The sequence below is a fragment of the Heterodontus francisci genome, chromosome 36 (assembly GCF_036365525.1).
Source record: "Heterodontus francisci isolate sHetFra1 chromosome 36, sHetFra1.hap1, whole genome shotgun sequence".
NCBI lineage: Eukaryota > Metazoa > Chordata > Chondrichthyes > Heterodontiformes > Heterodontidae > Heterodontus > Heterodontus francisci.
This window is the reverse complement of record NC_090406.1, coordinates 2,029,633-2,049,658: the sequence shown is the minus strand read 5'-3', so window position 1 is coordinate 2,049,658 and position 20,026 is coordinate 2,029,633. Positions and strand designations below refer to the sequence as shown.

General features: G+C 43.9%; 1 protein-coding gene across 4 annotated transcripts in view; it reads right to left on the bottom strand.

Annotated features, from left to right (window-relative positions):
- Positions 1–1,132: 1,132 nt before the first annotated feature.
- The window catches only part of LOC137351499 (CREB-regulated transcription coactivator 1-like), a 119,410-nt gene continuing 100,516 nt past the window's right edge, over positions 1,133–20,026 (bottom strand). For all 4 annotated transcript variants that reach the window (XM_068015953.1, XM_068015950.1, XM_068015951.1 and 1 more), the window contains one exon: positions 1,133–13,433. In XM_068015953.1, the coding sequence (XP_067872054.1) occupies positions 13,222–13,433 (212 nt within the window). In that variant the 3' untranslated portion in view covers positions 1,133–13,221. The remainder of the gene's footprint in view (positions 13,434–20,026) is intronic.

The following is a 20,026-nucleotide window of genomic DNA, read 5'->3' as shown; positions in this document are numbered from 1 at the left end:
TGTGAAGAGGGGAAAAGCTGGTGTGACACATCAATCTGCCAGCTTCTGCGCTGACAGGTACGACACATTTAGGTATTGGCTGGATGGAGCAGGGAGAATTACAACCAAATGCAAGCAGCACATCAGCAAGCAGTTTGCTAATTCAGTAATCAGCAGCCAGTTTTTGGTAGAATGATACAGCACAGGGCATTCGGCCCATTGTACCTACGTCACTAGAGTTTAGAAGAATGAGGGAGGATCTCATTGAAACCTATAAAATTCTAACAGGACTAGACAGGCTAGGTGCAGGGAGGATGTTCCCGATGGCTGGGGAGTCCAGAACCAGGGGTCACAGTCTCAGGATACGGGCTATGCCATTTAGAACCAAGATGAGGAGACATTTCTTCACTCAGAGGGTGGTGAACCTGTGGAATTCTCTACCGCAAAAGGCAGTGGAGGCCAAGTCATTAAATATATTCAAGAAGGGGATAGATGTATTTCTTACTGCCAAAGGGATCAAGGGATATGGGGAAAAAGCAGGAACAGGGAACTGAATTAGATGATCAGATGTTTTTTGAATGGCGTAACAGGCCCGAATGGCCTACTCTCCTGCTCCTATTTTTTATGGCAGAGCAATCCCATTAATCCCACTCTTCCTGCTCTTTCCCCATTGCCCTGTAATTTCTCCCCCTTCAAGTATTTAACCAATTCTCTTTTGAACTTGTTGCATAAAAGATGTTTCCTTGTTTCACCTCTGATTTTTATCAATTACCTTAAATCTGTGTCCCCTAGTGACTGACCCTTTTTTCCCCATTTGTTCATAGGATGTATCGCTGGCAAGGCCAGCATTTATTGCCCATTCATAATTGCCCTTGAGAAGGTGGTAGTGAGCTGCTTTCTGTCATTGGCAATTTCTCCTTATTCACTCTATCAAAACCATTCATGATTTTGAACACCTCTATCAAATTTCCCCTCAACCTTCTCTGCTCTAAGAACAGTCCCAGCTTCTCCAGTCTCTCCACATAACTGAAGTCCCTCATCCCTGGTATCATTCTACTAAATCTACTCTGCTCTCTCTCCAAGGTCTTTACATCCTTCCTAAAATGTGGTGTCCAGAATACTTCAGCTAGACCAAACCACTGATCTATAAAGGTTTAGTAATAACTTATTTGCTTTTGTACTCTATTGCTCTGTTAATAAAGCCAAGGGTACCAATCTATGTTTTTTTTTAAACAGTCTTGTCAACTTGACTTGTGAACTTGAAAATGTGTGTACTGTCATGCTAGACCCCCACCTGCCAAGAATGAGGAATATTAATTTCACCACATGGACAGTAAGTTTCAAATTGTTGCTGGGAAGAAGAAAGGGCCTGTTACAAGGGCTGCCAGACACTTGGCTGGAAGACATTTACATACCAATAGGGACAAGAAAGGTTCCTCCCCTTATCCATTGAACCCACAATGGACTTTGAGCACCAGACAATGAAGGCAGGGAAGCGCATTCCACGCCCTACTAGATGATACAATCCACAGAGCCAAGATATGGTCAGACCAGTTAGTCACATGACTAACCAGCTTGGCAACCTGGGTTTTTCTGAATTGTACAAACGTTTTGAACTCAGACTGTCTGTTTGCTCCTGGATTGAAAAGCCCTTTCATAAAAGCAAAATACTGCAGATGCTGGAAATCTGAAATAATAACAAGTAATGCTGGAAATACTCAGCAGGTCTGGCAGCATCTGTGGAGAGAGAAGCAGAGTTAACGTTTCTGGTCAATGACCCTTCATCAGAACTGGAAAGCCCTCTGCTGACTGGCTCAGCACAGCCTCTCCTGTCTGTCTGCTCCCATCTCTTTCTCATGGAACTCCAAATCCACTGAAAACACATGAACTCCAAGAAAGGTCTCCTACAGCAAACAAGGTTTAAGAAGAATACTAGGCCCCAACGAAGAGCAAAATCTACCTACAATTAAGGACTCTACAGTGAGCTCTAAGAACCATAATAAAAACCCTCTTCAGAGATTGCCTCAAACTTTTCCACTATTTTTCTTCTTTTTTCTGTCTCTATCTGCATTAGTGTATCGCGTATGCATGCTAGTGTGGGCGTGTCGTGTATCTGTAGGCGTTAACCGAATTAGAGTTTAAGTTTAATAAATTTCAACCTGTTTTCTTTAAACCTAAGAAAGCCTGTTTGTGCTGGTTTCTTTGCCTTATAATTGGAAAGCGGTGAACAAGGATTCACCAAGGGGAGCTAAAAACACGGTGTTTTAAAAATTAAATCCTGTTACAGTAAGACCAGGTGAAGGCCGAGAGGGACCCCTAGGCCGCTTTCTCACCTGTTCATAACAGTACATATACCCCCAGGCGCCTCTGTCCCTGCACCCATTAAAATGGTACCATTTAGTACGGTCGCTCCTCAATCTTCCTACCAAAAGGTGTCCCTACACACTTCTCTGTTAAATTTCACCTGCCATGTGTCTGCCCATTTCACCAGACTATGTCCTCCGGAAGTTTGTTACTGTCCTCCTTACCATTTGCTATATTTCTGAGTTTTGTGTCATCTGCAAATCTCTGAAATTATACCCTGTACACCCAAGAACAGGTCATTAAAATAAATCAAAGGGAGCAGTGATCCCAACACCGACGCCTGGAGAACAGCACTGTGTATACCACATCTTGGACTTGATAGGCCGAATGGCCTCCTTCTGTGCCGTAAATAACTATGACTTTCCTCTAGTCTGAAAAACAACCATTCACAACTACTCTCTGCTTTCTGTCCCTTAGCCAATTTTGTATCCAAGCTGCCATGAATCATAAGAAATTTACAGTACAGGAGGAGGCCATTTGGTCCATTGTGTCTGTGCTGGCGGACAAGGAGCCATCCAGCCTAATCCCACTTTCCAACTCTTGGTGCAAAGCCTTGTAGGTTACAGCACTTCAGGTGCATATCTAAGGACTTTTTAAATGTTATAAGGGTTTCTGCCCTCACCATCCTTTCAGGCAGAGTTTTCCAGATCCCCATCACTCTCTGGGTGAACAAGTTTCCCCTCAAATTGCCTCTGAACCTCCTACCTCTTACCATAAATCCATGCCTCCTGGTTATGGACCCTTCAAATCAAGGGGAACAGGGCTTTCCTATCCACTTTATCTAGACCCCTCTTCATTTTATACACTTCAATTATGTCTCCTTTCAGCCTCCTCTGTTCCAAAGTCTATCCAATCTTTCCTGATAACTAATATTCCAGTCCAGGCAACATCCTCGTAAATCTGCTCTGTACCCTTTCTAGTGCAATCACATCTTTCCTATACTGTGGTGATCATGTCTGTACGCACTGTCCTTTAATCCCATGGGATTTAATTTTGCTGACAAGTCTATTAAGTGGTACTTTATCAAACACCTTCTGAAAGCCCATACACACATCAGCCATACCCTCAATAACTCTCTCCCTTACTTCAAAGAACACAACCAAGTTAATCAAACATTATTTTCATTTACCAAATCTGTGCTGGGTTTCACGTATTAGCCCATACTTTTCTAAATGTCAATTAAGTTTATCTCAGGTTATTGTCTCTTAAGTTTCCCCATCACTGATGCTAGGATGACTGGTCTGTAGTTACCAGAATTACTCTTTCCTCTGCCGCCACTCCCATATCCAAAGAGGACACTTGCTATAGAGGGTGTTCAGTGATCCATCCCACTCCCCAGTGCCTACACAACAGCCACTGCAATGTAAAAGAAATCCATTGATTGGAAAACATTTTGGACCATCCTGAGATCACGCAAGTTCTTTTCTTCATTTCCCAGTGCAATGTATTTGACCAACACAGTGCTAGGACACTCACTCGGATTTGTCTTTTTAAATGCTTGTTTGTGAGATGATGTTCTTATACAGTTATAGTCATTTATTTATTTCGCTCAAGTGTCCATTGAATTGCCTTTTGAAATCATTCATCACCACCCTCACAGGCAACAAGTTCCAGGTCATTACCACTTGAAGAGTAAAAATCTTCTTCCTCACAGCCCCCTGCATCTTTTGGCTAAAATCTGAAATCTGTGCCCCCTCATCCTTGTACATAATGTTTGTGTTGACACCCATTTCAGAATATTCCAGATGTCACATCAACAATTTCAAGCACTGTAGTTTGGCCCCAGTAAACTATTTACTCGATTATACACACAGCTCTCAATATTCCCCTTGTGGGTTAAGCCCTTAGCTTCTGATTATAGCCCTTTGCTGATTACACAAACGACCTCTCCCACCCCTCCCTGAAGAAAGGGCGGCACAGTGGTTAGCACCGCAACCTCACAACTCCAGCGACCCGGGTTCAATTCTGGGTGCTGCCTGTGTGGCGTTTGCAAGTTCTCCCTGTGTCTGCATGGGTTTTCTCCGGGTGCTCTGGTTTCCTCCCACATGCCAAAGACTTGCAGGTTGATAGGTAAATTGGCCATTAAAAATTGTCACTAGTATAGGTAGGTGGTAGGGAAATATAGTGACAGGTGGGGATGTGGTAGGAATATGGAATTAGTGTAGGATTAGTATAAATGGGTGGTTGATGGTCGGCACAGACTTGGTGGGCCGGAGGGCCTGTTTCAGTGCTGTATCGCTAACTAACTAACTAAAAGATTACAAATAGGATACTGGATATCTATGAGCAAAAGCTTGACCTTGTCACGATCTCAACTCCTCCACAAACACCTAAGATCAGATTTTTACGCTCACCAAATTGCTCACTAAAGATAAATGAGCAGAACTTCTGAATAAAGCATTTGCACACCAAGATTACTTTGAATAATACAGCAATTTATAGTTACAAGGGGTACCTAAGACTCATGACCTCACTGGAAGTGTCACAGCCTGAGTGGACTGTGCGTCAGACAATAACCCAGTTCATCAACTCCAGGATGAGCAGGAACCTTTGTTTAAAAAGGGAGCGAGGGATAGATCGAATAATTACAGGCCAGTCAGTCTAATCTCAGTAGCGGGCAAATTATTGGAATCAATTCTGACAGACAGGATAAACTGTCACTTAGAAGGGCAGAGATTAATCAAGGATTGTCTGCATGGATTTGTTCAGGGAAGATCTTGTTTGACCAACTTGATTGAATCTTTTGAAGAAGTAACAAGGAAGATAGATGAGGGTTGTGCAGTTAGTATGGTCTACATGGATTTTAGCAAGGCTTTTGACAAGGTCCCACTTGGCAGACTGGTTAAAAAAATAAAAGCCCATGGGATCCAGGGAAATATAGCAAGGTGGATACAAAATTGGCTCAGTGGCAGGAAACTAAGGGTAATTGTTGACGGGTGTTTTTGCGACTGGAGGGCTGTTTCCAATGGTGTTCCGCAGGGCTCAGTGCAGGGTCCCCTGCTTTTTGTGGCAAATAACGATTTGGACATAAATGTAGTGGGCATGGTAAAGAAGTCAGCGGACGACACAAAGATTGGCCGTGTGGTACATAGCGATGAGGATAGCTGTCGGCTGCAGGAAGATATCAATGGACTGGTCAGGTGCACAGAAAAGTGGCAAATGGAATTCAACCCGAAGTGTAAGGTGATGCATTTGGGGAGGTCAAACAAGGCAAAGGAATATATGATTAATGGGAGGATACAGAGAGGTGTAGAGGAGGTGAGGCCTGGGACAGATCAGCCACAATCTTATTGAATGGTGGGGCAGGCTTGAGGGGCTGAATGGCCTACCCCTGCTCCTACTTCTTGTGTTCTTATGACCTTGGAGTGAATGCCCACAGATTCCTGAAGGTAGCAGGACAGGTCGATAAGGTGGTTAAGAAGGCATATGGAATCCTTTTCTTTATTAGCTGAGGTATAGAATACAAGAGCAAGGAGGTTATGCTGGAACTGTATAACTCATTGGTTAGGCCAAAACTTGAGTACTGTGTGCAGTTTTGGTCATCTCATTACAGAAAGGATGTAATTGCACTAGAGAGGGTACAGAGGAGATTTATGAGGATGTTGTTGGGACTGGAAAAATGCAGCTATGAGGAAAGATTGGATAGGCTGGAGTTGTTCTCCTTGGAACAGAGAAGGCTGAGGTGAGATGTGATTGAAATGTACAACATTTTGAGAGGCCTGGATAGAGTGGAGGTGAAGGGTCTATTCACCTTAGCAGAGAGATCAGTGATGAGGGGGGCATAGATTTAAAGTGATTGGTAGAAAGATTAGAGGGGAGATGAGGAAAGATTTTACACCCAAAGGATGGGAGTCTAGAACTCACTGCTTGAAAGGGGAGTAGAGGCAGAAACCCTCAACTCATTTAAAAGGTGTTTGGATATGCACCTCAAGTGCCATAACCTGCAGGGTTACGTTCCAAATGTTGGAAGATGGGATTAGACTGGGTAGCTCGTTTTTCAGCTGGCACAGACACAATGGGCCAAGTGGCCTCTTTCTGTGCCGTCAACCTTCTATGATTTCTAAGAGCCCAACTGACTACAGCAGCAATCAACACAAGCCTGCATCGTGCCCACAAACACATGAAGATACCTTAATACTCAATGGCTCTGGATTAACCCTTGTGCAAAATCCTAGGCAGACTACAGGCATCCAAAAATATACTAACAGTAAACTCAATAACTCCTTACACAGGTAGGGGTTAATTCAGCTCCCTCACAGCGTATGCGCCAATGCCGAGTGTGTTCCCCTAGGGCTGCATTCCCGATATTCCTGTCCTGGACAATATTTCATCTTCAAATGCTACCAGAAACATCTGGCTTCAAAGAACTGAATTAAACAGCAACTTTATCTTCAACACATTATAACTGATTCAGGCTCCTTGCAATGAGGAAAGTCCAGAGTGAAATCATCGGGCTGATAGACACAGTTCATCATGGAAATGTACATGATGTTGGTGCACTAGAAGTGATGTGAAACATATTGTTTAAACTTTACTCGTGTGTCTGTACATTATTTGAGGGGGTGAGGGGTTTGAAGATTGACAGTGTAGTAACACCTGTGCGGAGTCTGATATAACTATGCTTGGGCAGTTTCAGAATCTGATCTAACCATTTTTCACCTTTTCTCAAACCCACACCTCACATCCTAACTTCTTGTTTACTGTATCAAGTGGGAATATTAAGTTGTTCATGATAAACCACAGAGATTTCAAATTCTGAATTCTACTTTAAATGATAAATTATCAGAATATTATGCTCAATTATAATGAAATAACTACTAACCACTTGATTTTATTTTAAACTGAAAACTGATAAAGGTCTAGAAATGAAACCCTCATGACACATACTGTTGAGTTGGATTTTCCCATCACAAACTTCGAAATTCACTTAATTTATTTTCTTTGTGCAGTAATGCAGAACATGCCAGGCAGAGAAATACTGCAGTAATGTAGGACAGTGTGAGGTACAGCAAGGTCCTGCTCAAGCAGCACATGGCTCTTGTGATCTGCAGCAAACAGCACTGAGATTCTGGGCAAGCCTGGTCAGGTCACAGTTCAAACAATAGCTTCAGGATTGGCAGTTAAGCTGCAACACAGACCAATGTTATGGAGATGGTTGAAGTCCTGCCACCGGGACTGAAAGTGGGAAGTGACCCGGCTTTGGCAGGCTGCGGGACCTGGGGCAATATTTTGCCGGTGGCAGCCAAATAAGCAGCTGAAAGGAGGGTTCCCCAATGGCCAGGCGGTCTAAAGGGCTGGCAAGTGGGGTTGGGGGATGCCAGAGACAGGCAGGCAGGCTCTGGCAATCGGGGTGGGTGGGGGTCACAGAGTGTTGATGGTGCTATTGCCGCCAGGGGCCTCTGTGGGCCATGGAGTGCCCATAAAGGAGGGCACCCCCCCCCCACCAGGTGTCAGCCAGCGGGTTCCCCACATGGCGACAAGCCCTCCCAACTTGGACAATATGCCTATGGAGGGGGAAATAGCCCTTAACTGGCCACGTAAGTGGCTCTACTGGCTTCCTGGCTATTTCCAAGCCACTAACCTTTCCACAGCTGGCAAAATGGCATGGTGTAGGAAGACATTGGAGATATCTCCCGACGCCTTCCTGTACCATTTTGCTAGTCTTCCTGCCTCCCAGCTTGTTCCCAAAGGGCTCGGAACATTCCACTCATGCTCCCTCTCTCCCTTTTCTATGGGGAATGGATCAGGGAATTGACATAAAAGAAACTGGCAGTGAATTAACACTTGATTGATATCAAATGAGGCAAATATCAAGAGCCTAATAAATTTTAAAAAAGCATTCTGCATATTACAGAGCTCAGAGTAACTCTGGCTGTGATTTGTAAGGTTCACTCAGCCTTTCAGGCACGGCTCCAACACTGGGCAGCATGCAAACACAGAGCTGTTTGCACATGCTGCATCTCCTATAGCTGGAGTAGTGTGTGGGCTTTAGGGCAGATACCAGAAGAAGCGAAGTTGGGGAGACTCCCCTGGCTGGAATAAGGTGGCGCACTATTGGGTTCAGTTCTCAGTATGTTTCTAGATATTGTGCTGGGGCAGAAACATTCAACACCCCAAGGTGTCACTGGACCCTGACACTCAGGAGACCCAGCTTCTGCTTGTGTGGTTCTGACCAGATTTTTCACCACACACTAGTCCAGACACACAAATAGCAGTCAAATCATTGAAAAACCTGCCTTGTTGCTAACACAGCACAGTGGAACAGGAGAAGTCACTTTGAGCCCCTCAAGCCTGCTCCACCATTTCAATTAGATCATGGCTGATCTGTTTCTCAAATCCATTTACCTATTTGCTCTAGATCCTTGAATCTATCAATCTCAGTCTTGAAGCTCCAATTAACATTCAGCTTTTTGGAGAAGAGAATTCCAGATTCCACTAGCCTTTGTGTGATGAAGTGCTTCCTGATATCACCCTTGAATGACCTAGTTTGAATTTTACGAATATATGAATTAGGAGCAGCAGTAGGCCACTCAGCCCCTCGAGCCTGCTCTGCCATTCAACAAGATCATGGCTGATCTGATTGTAACCTCAACTCCACATTCCCACCTACCCCCAAATAACCTTTCACCCCCTTGCTTATCAAGAATCTATCTTCCTCTGCCTTAAAAATATTCAAAGACTGCTTCCACTGCCTTTTGAGGAAGAGAATTCCAAAGACTCATGACCCTCCGAGAAAAAATTTCCCCTCATCTCTGTCTTAAATGGGAGACCCTTTATTTTTAAACAGTGACCCTGAGTTCTACATTCTCCCACAGGGGAAATATCCTTTCCACATCCACCCTATCAAGACCCCTCAGGATCTTATATGTTTCAATCAAGTCACCTTTCACTCTCCTAAACTCCAGCGGATACAAGCCTGGGCTGTCCAACCGTTCCTCATAAGACAACCCACCCATTCCAGGTATTAATCTAGTAAACCTTCTCTGAACTACTTGCAATGCATTTACATCCTTCCTTAAATAAGGAGACCAGTACTGTACACAGTACTGCAGATATGGTCTCACCAATGCCCTGTATAACTGAAGCATAATCTCCCTTCTTTTGTATTCAATTCCCCTCGTGATAAACAATAACATTCTATTAGCTTTCCTAATTACGTGCTGTACCTGCATACTAATCTTTTGCGATTCATGCACTAGGACATCCAGATCCCTCTGCATCTCCGAGCTCTGCAATCTCTCACCACTTAGATAATATGCTTCTCTTTTATTCTTCCTGCCGAAATGGACAATTTCACATTTTCCCACATTATACTCCATTTGCCAGGTCTTTGCCCACTCACAACCTATCCATATCCCTTTGTAGCCTCCTTAGGTCCTCTTCACAAGTTACTTTCCTACCTATCTTTGTGTTATCAGCAAACTTAGCAACCATACCTAGGGTCCTTTCATCCAAGTCATTTATATAAATTGTAAAACGTTGCGGCCTCAGCACAGATTCCTGTGGCACACCACTCGTTACATCTTGCCAACTAGAAAATGACCCATTTATATCTACTTTCCGATTCCTGTTAGCTAGCCAATCTTCTATCCATGCCAAAATGTTACCCCCACACCACAAGCTTTTATTTTCTGCAATAACCTTTGATGTGGCACCTTATCAAATGCCTTCTGGAAATCTAAGTACAATACATCCACCAGTTCCCCTTTATCCACAGCACATGTTACTCCTTCAAAGAACTCCAATAAATTGGTTAAACATTTAAGGTGTTTGTTCTAGTTTCCCCCCAATCAGAGGAAATAGTTTCTATCTACCTCATCAATTTCTTAAAACATTTTGAACACCTCAATCAGATCACAGCTTAATACTCCAAATTTATGGGAATACAAACCAGGTTTGTATAACCTGTCCTCATAATTTAACCCTTTCAGCCCTAGTATCATTCTGGTGAATCTGCGCTGCACCCCCTCCAAGGCGCATATATCCTTCCTGAGGTGCGGTACCCAGGCGTGTATGCAGTTACTCCTCATGGGGTCTCACCAAGATGGTGTATAACTGTAACATAATTTCCACCCTCTATAATCCAGCTCCCTTGAGATAAAGCTTAACATTCCATTAGCCTTTATGATTGCTTTTTGTACCTGTTCACTAGCTTTTACTGATTTAGTGGACTCCTAAATCTCTGCTGCTGCACAATTCCTAGCTTCGCACCATTTAGAAAATACTCTGATCTATCTTTCTTAGGTCCAATGTGGATGGATGACCTCACACTTTCCCCCACAATGAATTCCAGTTGCCACAGCTTTTCCCATTCACTTAGTCTATCAATGTCTCTTCACAACTTTCTGCTTCTAAATCTACACTCTTTACTGTGCCATCAGACTCTCCATCACAGAATAATACAGTGCAGAAGATGCCCTTCGGCCCATCGAGTCTGCACCGATGCCTTCAAACAGATTAATAAATATGGTGAGAAGTTGAGGCCCCAGAATACATCACTGGGGAGAAACTATTGAAAAAAAATGAGTATTTAGGTGAATGTATTCTACAGCGTTGCTGCCACATAGTGGGGTGTGACAGAGGATTAACACAGATGTGTTAAGAGTGTGTGCGGTGGAGGATTAACATACTGCCCTTGCTTCAAGTGGGGCAGAGAAAGAGAATATAAGAAATAGCAGCAGGAGTAGACCATTCAGCCCCTCGAACCTGTTCCGCCATTCAATATGATCATGACTGATCTTCTGCCTCAACTCCACTTTCCTGCCTGCTCCCCATATCCCTTGATTCCCTGAGGGATAAAATCTGTCTATCTCAACCTTAAATATACACAAAGATGGAGCATCCACAACCCTCTTGGGTGGACAGTTAAGACTGACAACCCTGAGAGTGAAGAAATTTCTCACCATTTCAGTCCTAAATGATTGAGCTGCTATCCTGGGTCTGTGCCCCCGTTCAAGATTCCCCAACAACCTCTTAGTATCTACTCTGTAAAGTGCCTTCAGAATCTTGTATATTTCAATGATATCATCTCTCATTCTTCTAAATTCCAGAGAGTATAGACCTAATTTACTCATCATGTCATAGGACAACCCTCTCATCCCAGAAACCAATCTAGTAAACCTTCACTGTACCACCTCCAATGAAAGTACCTCCTTCCTTAAATATGGAGACCAAAACGACACACAGTATTCCAGGTGTGGTCTCACCAAAGCTCTGTACAATTGAACCAAGATTTCCTTATTCTTGTACTCCAATCCCCTTGCAATAAAATCCATTTGCTTCCTAATTGCTTGCTGTACCTGCACACTAAATTGGTGTTTCTTGCCGCGCGCAGTGTCTCCCAGTACTGATAGAAACTTGCTACAGCATTAAACTGCCCAGCAACTGCTGATAAAACAGTCTCGGGACTTTATATAAAGTTTGTACTTTAGTGCTAGGAGATAGTGGCAATTTAGTGTTCTCTCTAAGAGACATTAACTGGAGTCAGATATGCCAGAAGTGACACGTGGCTAGACAGACCAGTACAGCTTAGCATCTTGAACTAATATTTGTGATTCTGTTGTGAAAGATAATTCACTTGCACAGATAAAGTTTGATACAAAAAGTTTTAACTTGTAGTGGGCGTGTTGGGAGCAGGTCCCACGACGTGTAGTGTTAGTGACAGCCCTTCCTGCCCATACACAGGTATGAAAACCATAACAAAGATTCTGAAAAGCTACATAGGTTCCCCTTGACGTGGGCAGCACCATTACTGCACACCCCTCCAGCAGCTGCCATTGAACCTCTCCCTCCCAGGAACACCAAATGACTATTTCTGCCTTCTGTCTCATTTCAATGGCCTGTGACGAGCTTTGAAATGTAGTAAGTGTTGCTGGTCACAGTAACAACTGGCTGCAGGACTGAGAATGTTTCACTCACACAGAATGAGAGGCATCTAAGCAGCTTACAGCACACATACTTCACAAGCACTGGAGAGAAGGGTGTGTCTCTGTTAGGAAAAGGGATGATTACAGAGCCACCTGAAGTTAGACTTAACTGCAGGGACTGAATGAGAATGGGTACAGCTGGTTGGAGCGAGGGTGCGAGCACTCTGGTTCTCACTGAGGGACTTGGCAGCAAAGACTGATCTCCAACCAGCACAAAATGTCAAGATTCTTTTTTTAAAAGCTGCTGGATAAAAATGAAAGGGACATAAACGGGAGCAAGAACTCGCCCCTGTTAAACATCGGCTGCAATACAATTTCAGTCCATGCACTTAGCTCTTGTGTCAGTTCAGTCTCTTGTTCACTTTCTCAGCATCATACAAGGCAGTGGCTTTTGCTGAACACAAGCACAGTGAAGGGAATTGGGCAGGAGAAAGAAATCACAGACAAATATAAAAATATAAATAAGAATTGAGCAGCATAAGAAATACAATGGCAACAGCGCACTGAGGGGAGTCTCGAAGAGGTGACTTCAGGCTAAACGAGAATGTCACCATACTGTTGGCCTGCAGCTACAGAGTGTTGCTGTCAATTGTTACCTCACAGGAAGATTCCAAACTACTTGTAAATCTGCCAATGATAATGACACACTGACAGCCCACCAGAGTCATGAGGACAATATTAACAGGAAAACGGAAAATTAAACAAGAGGCCCAGGGATGTGATGGAGTCAATGAAACGCAGCAATGGAGAAGTGCGCCACATAGCTGCAAGCGCTATACTTGGTTCATTCAGGATTGCAGAGTTGCAAGCTCGGAACAAGAAGCGGAATTCATTGCACGTTACGCTCTCACGCTAACATCATTCCATCAATCACACTCGGTCGCTCAATTTCCGCTCCCTGGCGGGTTTTTGGCCGGCTTCCCCGATTTGTCTTGGGTCCGAGTGTCCCCTTCTACAGACGATCCATGCGGAAAGTATCCTCTGTAGCGGGATCTGTCAGCACCATGTCCGGGTCATTCAGCATGTGCAGACCATCCAGCGTTAAGGGGTCAATTTTCAGTTCATCGAGAGGAAACTGGGAGTCGGTGTCAAAGGTCACATCTCCAACACCCGCGAGTGAATTGGTCAGCTCCTTGGACAGAGTCGGGGGAGACTCTCCTGTCACTGGGTGGGAAAGACAGAAAAGGCAGGCCAGGTTAACATAACATACAGCAGCTGTACACAGGCATCAGTATCAAACACCCCCTTTAATCTCTTCTCCAGGCTTCAGCCAACCAGCTTTATTTTTAAAAATAGTTTAGATTTCTTACTGAATAATTCACACTGCTCTGAGTTTTTCCCTCTCCAAGACTTTGAAGGACTGTAGTAAGACCACTGATGTCAATTCATGGGATGTGAGCGTCGCTAGTAAGAGCAGCATTTATTGCCCACCCCTAATTGCTCTTGACAATGTGGTGGTGAGTGTTATACTCTGGAAAGCCAGTTGGTGAAGGATAGTACTGGAGCCAATCTTTACTCAGTCTTATATTTATTTACAAAGCTAAACATTACAAGGACCACTTCCTAACCCAACCACACCAGTTTCAATAGGTGTCTATTTATATGGGCTCAAGTGAAACCCCAGTTAATGCGCACCAGCTGCATACAATTAATTAAACACAATTAATATGCATGATCCGCCTTCTTGAACTGCTGTCGTCCATCTGGTATAGGTTCATCCACAGTGCTATTAGGGAGGGAGTTCCAGGATTTTGATCCAGCATCAGTGAAGGAACGGCGATATAGTTACAAGTCAGGATGGTGTGTGGCTTGGAGGGGAACTTTCCAGGCGATGGTGTTCCCATGTATCTGCTTCCCTTGCCCTTCTAGGTGGTAGAGGTCGTGGGTTTGGAAGGTGCTGTTGAAGGAGCCTTGGTGAGGTGTTGCAGTGCATCTTGTAGATGGTACATACTGCTGCCACTGTGCGTTGGTGGTGAATGGAGTGAACGTTTAAGGTGGGGGATGGGATGTTGATCAAACGGCTGTTTTGTCCTGTATGGTGTTGAGCTTCTTGAGCATTGTTGGAGCTGCACTCATCCAGGCAAATGGAGATTATTCCAGCACACTCCTGATGCGCCTTGTAGATGGAAGTGTTCAGTGCGGAGGGCTGTCAAATAGGTTGCTGTAAGAGGCCTATACAGCGTCTGGAAGGGCTGTTTAGCAGGCAGCTGGGGAGAAGCCTCATCATTACTGATCTCTGCCAGAGTGCTGCAGTGCCCCAGGTTAACATTTCTCCTATTTTACATTCCTTCTATTCCACTGGACCATATCGGAGCACTACTTGCCACTGTTTGTCACCTGACCAGCCACTTTCTCTGCTCCAAACCCTGCCGCACTCTACTCCCCGCTGAATCAGGGACTTCTGCATTGTTTGCGCCTCCATTCACACTGAATAATGATTGGTCGAATGACCTCCTTCTATGCTGTATATTTTTGTGTTTCCATGCTACCTTCACGGATCTGTGAATATGCAATCCAAGTCCTTCTATTCCTCTACACATATCAGTATCCTACCATTTATTGTGTATTCCTTGCTATTTTTGTCCTCCCCAAATGTATTATCTCTCACTTCACTCACTTTTCTGCCCACCTGACCAGTCCATTGATATCTTCCTGCAGTCTGCAGCTTTCTTTTTCACCATAACCACAGTACCAACGTTTGCATCATCAAACTTCTTAATCATACCCACAACATTTAAGTTTAAATCATTGATATATATCATGAAAAGCAACAGACCAAATACTGAGCCCTGCAGAACCACACTGGAAAGAGCCTTCCAGTCATAAAAACACCCATCAGCCATTACCCTTTGTTTCCTGCCACTGAGCCAATTTTGGATCCAAAATGCCACTTTACCTTGGATCCCATGGACTTTTACTTTTCTGACTAGTCTGCCATATGGGATCTTGTCAAAAGCCTGTTAAAATCCATGTAGAATACATCAAATGTGCTTCTCTCATTGACCCTCCTCGTCACCTCCTCAAAAAATTCAAATCAAGTTAGTAAGACACGACCTTTCCTTAACAAATCCACGCCGTCACTCGAATTTTTCAAATAATTTTCCCACCACTGAGGTTAGGCTGACTGGCCAATAATTACTCAGTCTATCCCTTCCTCCCTTTTTAAACAACAGTACAACGTTAGCAGCCTTCCATCACCATGTTGTAGCAGAGAGGATTGGCACATGTTAGTCAGAGCCATTGCTATTTCCTCCCTCAGACCTCTTCATAGTCTGGGATACATTTTATCCAGGCCTGGAGATTTATCTAGTTTCATAGATGCTAATTTGTTTAATATTTCTTCTTTAACTATGTTCACCCCATCTAATATTTCACTCCTCCTTAACTACAATGTCTGCAACAACACCCCCACCCACCTTTTGTGAAGACAGAAGCAAAGTATTCATCAAGAATCATACCCACATCTTCCGCTTCTACAAAGAAGTTATCTTTTTGTTCTCTAATCACCCCTACTCTTTGCGTTGTTATCCTCTTGCTCTTTTTGTATTTAAAAAAAGCATCTTCAGATTTTCCTTGATTTTACTGGCCAATAATTTTTCATGCCCCCTCTTTGTTTTCCTAATATCCTTGTTAATTTCACACCTACACTTTCAATACTCTTCCAGGCTGTCTACAGTTGTGAACTCTCAGTATGTGACATCAGTTTCCCGTTTTTGCCTTATCCTACCCTGTATGCTCGGACATCCAGGGGATCCAGATTTGGGAGATCCACTCTTTCTTGCTGGGAACATATAATAGAATTATAGAATGGTTATAGAACAGAAGGAGGCCATTCAGCCAGTCATGTCTGTGCTGGCTTTCTGCAAGAGCAAATCAGCTAGTCCCACTCTCCCATTCTTTCCCTGTAGTCCTGCAAACTTTTTTTCCCTTCAGGTGCTTATCTAATTCCCTTTTGAAAGCCATGATTGAATCTGCTTCCACCACACACTCAGGCAGTGCATTCCAGATCCTAACCACTCGCTGCGTAAAAAAATTTCCCTCGTGTTGTCATCGAGTCATACAGCACAGAAACAGGCTCTTCGGCCCATCGTGTCTGTGCTGGCCATCAAGCACCTAACTATTCTCATCCCATTTTCCAGCACTTGGCCCGTAGCCTTGTATGCGATGGCGTTTCAAGTGCTCATCTAAATACTTCTTAAATGTTGTGAGGGTTCCTACCTCTACCACTTCTTCAGGCAGTGTGTTCCAGATTCCAAACACACTCTGGGTGAAAAAACTTTTCCTCAAATCCCCTCTAAACCTCCTGCACCTTACCTTAAATCTATGCCCCCTGGTATATATACTTAGACAGCTTCCCCTTTCAAAAGAGAAATATTAAATCGGTGCCCTCTGATTTCCGACCCTTCTGCCAATGAGAGCACTTTCTCTCTATTGACTCTGTCCAGACCCCTCATGATTTTGAACACCTCTATCAAATCTCCTCTCAACTTTCTCTTCTCTAAGGAGAACAGCTCCAGCTTCTCCAATCTATCCAAGTAACTGAAGTCCCTCTTTTCTGGAACTATTCCTGTAAATCTTTTCTGCACCCTTTCCAATGCCTTCACATCCTTCCTACTGGTGCTCAGAATTGCACACAATATTCCAGTTAAGGCCGCACCAGTGTTTTATAAAGGTTCATTATAACTTCCTTGCTTTTGTACTCTATGCCTCAATTTATCCCGAATGCCTTAATCTGCCCTGCCACCTTCAATGAGTTGTGAACAAATGGTACAGTGGCGCAGTGGTTGGTACAGTGGCGCAGTGGTTGGTACAGTGGCGCAGTGGTTAGCACTGCAGCCTCACAGCTCCAGCGACCCGGGTTCGGTTCTGGGTGCTGCCTGTGCGGAGTTCGCATCTTCTCCCTGTGACTGCGTGGGTTTCCTCCGGGTGCTCCTGTTTCCTCCCACATGCCAAAGACTTGCAGGTTGATAGGTAAATTGGCCATTGTAAAAAAAAAAATTGGCCCTAGTGTAGGTAGGTGGTAGGAGAATTGAGGGAAGGTGGGGATGTGAGAGGGAAAATGGGATTAATGTAGGATTGGTATAAATGGGTGGTTGATGATCGGTGTGGACTCGGTGGGCCGAAGGGCCTGTTTCGGTGCTGTATATCTCTATGATTCTATATACCCCCATGTCCTTCTGCTCCTGTGCTCACTTTAGAATTGTATCCTTTATTTTATATGGCCTCTCCTTGCACTTCTTACCAAAATATATCACTGCACACTTCTTAGCATTAAATTCCATCTGCCACATGTACGCCCATTCCACCAGCCAGTCTATGTCCTGTTGAAGTCTATCATTACACTCCTCACAGTACTTCCAACTTTTGTGTCATCTGAAAATGTTGAAATTGTACGCTGTACACCCAAGTCTAGGTCTTTAATACAGATCAGGAAAAGTGATGGTCCTAGTACTGACCCCTGGGGAACCCCACTGTACATCTGCCTCCAGTCTGTAAATCAACCGTTCTCTCTCAGCCAACAATATCCATATTGTTACTGTCCCTTTTATTCTATAGGCTTAGACGTCGTTGGCAAATCTACTATACTGCACTTTATCAAACACCTTTTGGAAGTCCATGTACGCATCAACTGCATTACCCTCATCAACCCTCTCTGTTGCCTCAACAAAAAAAATCAAGTTAGTTAAACATGATCGGCCTTTAACAAATCCGTGCTGGCTTTCCTTAATTAATCCAAATTTGTCCAGGTTACTGTTAATTTTGTCTTGGATTATCATTTCCAAAAGCTTTCCCACCACTAAGGTTAAACTGACTGGCCTGTCGTTGCTGGGTTTATCCTTACACCTTTTGAACAAGGGTGTAACATTTGCAACTCTCTAGTCCTCTAACGCCACCCCTATATGAGGGGGATTGGAAGATTAAGGTCAGTGTCGCCGCAATTTCCTTCCTTACTTCCCTCAGTCTCCTCAATTCATCCCATCCAGTCCTGGTGATTTATCAACTCTAAATACAGCACCCTCGCTATCCCCAACTCAAATGCCTCCGAATGCTCTGACACTGATCACCTTCAAATAGCTGTTTCCAGTCCACTTTTGCCAAATCACATCTCAGCTTGGTAATACTGGTCTTTCCCCAACTTAAAACTTATACTCTTGGTCTGCCTTTATCCTTTTCCGCAACTACTCGAAGTCTAATTGAATTATGATCACGACCACCAAGATACACTCTCACTGATACCCCTTCCACCTGCTCAGCTTCAATCCCTGAAACTATGTCCAGAACTGCCCCTTCTCTTGTTGGGCTTGCTACATAAAAAAGTTCTTTAGTTTAGTTTAGTGATACAGCACTGAAACAGGCCCTTCGGCCCACCGAGTCTGTGCCGACCATCAACCACCCATTTATACTAATCCTACACTAATCCCATATTCCTACCACATCCCCACCTGTCCCTATATTTCCCTACCACCTACCTATACTAGGGGCAATTTATAATGGCCAATTTACCTACCAACCTGCAAGTCTTTTGGCTTGTGGGAGGAAACCGGAGCACCCGGCAAAAACCCACGCAGACACAGGGAGAACTTGCAAACTCCACACAGGCAGTACCCAGAACTGAACCCGGGTCGCTGGAGCTGTGAGGCTGCGGTGCTCACCACTGCGCCACCCCTCCTGAATGCATTTTAAGAACTCTGTGCCCTTTATATCTCTTACACTGATTTTATCCCAGTTTTTAGAGTAGTTGAAATCCCCTATTACTGCCCTACTGATCCTGCTGTCCTCAGCAATTTGCCTACTTATTTGCTCTATCACCCGTTGCCTGTTTGGGGTCTATAGTATACTCCCAGCAGTGTGACTGCTCCTTTTCAATCTCAGTTCGATCCATGTGGCCTCACTGATGATCATTCTAGCATGTCATCCCTCCAATATTATGACACCCTCCTTTTTATCCCGCTCTCTATCCACCCGAAAACCCTGGAACCAGGAATATCGAGCTGCCATTCCTGTCCTTCTTTAAGACATGTTTCAGTAATAGCTATGATATACTTCCAAGTGTCTATGTGCCCTCAGCTCATTTGGCTTATTCACTAGACTTTTCCAATGAAGTATATACCATTAATCACTGATTAACTCTTTTGTTGTCTATTCTACTCTCACTGATCTCTCTGTCCTTAGCCTCCTGCCTGTGTTCTAATTAATCTCAGCATAAGCTAGGGGAACAGCACCTCATTTTTCGACTGGTCATTTAACAACCTTCCGGAATCAATACTGAATTCAACAATTTCAGATCATAACCTCTGCCCCCTTTTATGTGTTCTTTTGTTTTTGGATTCTGCTTTCCCCATTTACAACCCCTCTGGATACATCTTTTGTTTCTTTACCTATCCTTTACCACCCTCTTTTTGCCTTGCACCATCATCCTTTTGTCACTTAATCACTCCTGCCTTCCATCCTATCACAGGCCTTTCCTTTTGTTCTCCTCCACCTTCTCTTCCCTGCCTCTGTAATTGTTTAAAACACCTTACCTTTCTTAAGCTTTTCCACTTCTAATGAAGGGTCATCAACCTGAAACATTTAACTCAGTTTCTCTCTCCAGAGGCTACCAGACCTGAGTATTTCCAGCACTTTTTGTTTTGGCCTCACTTAACAATCCTTCTAACATATCATCCCTCTTCACAGCTTTAACTGTTTCATTAATCAAGATTGTGAACATTCCCCCTCCTTTTTTATCCCCCCTCTATCTCATCTGAAAATCCTGT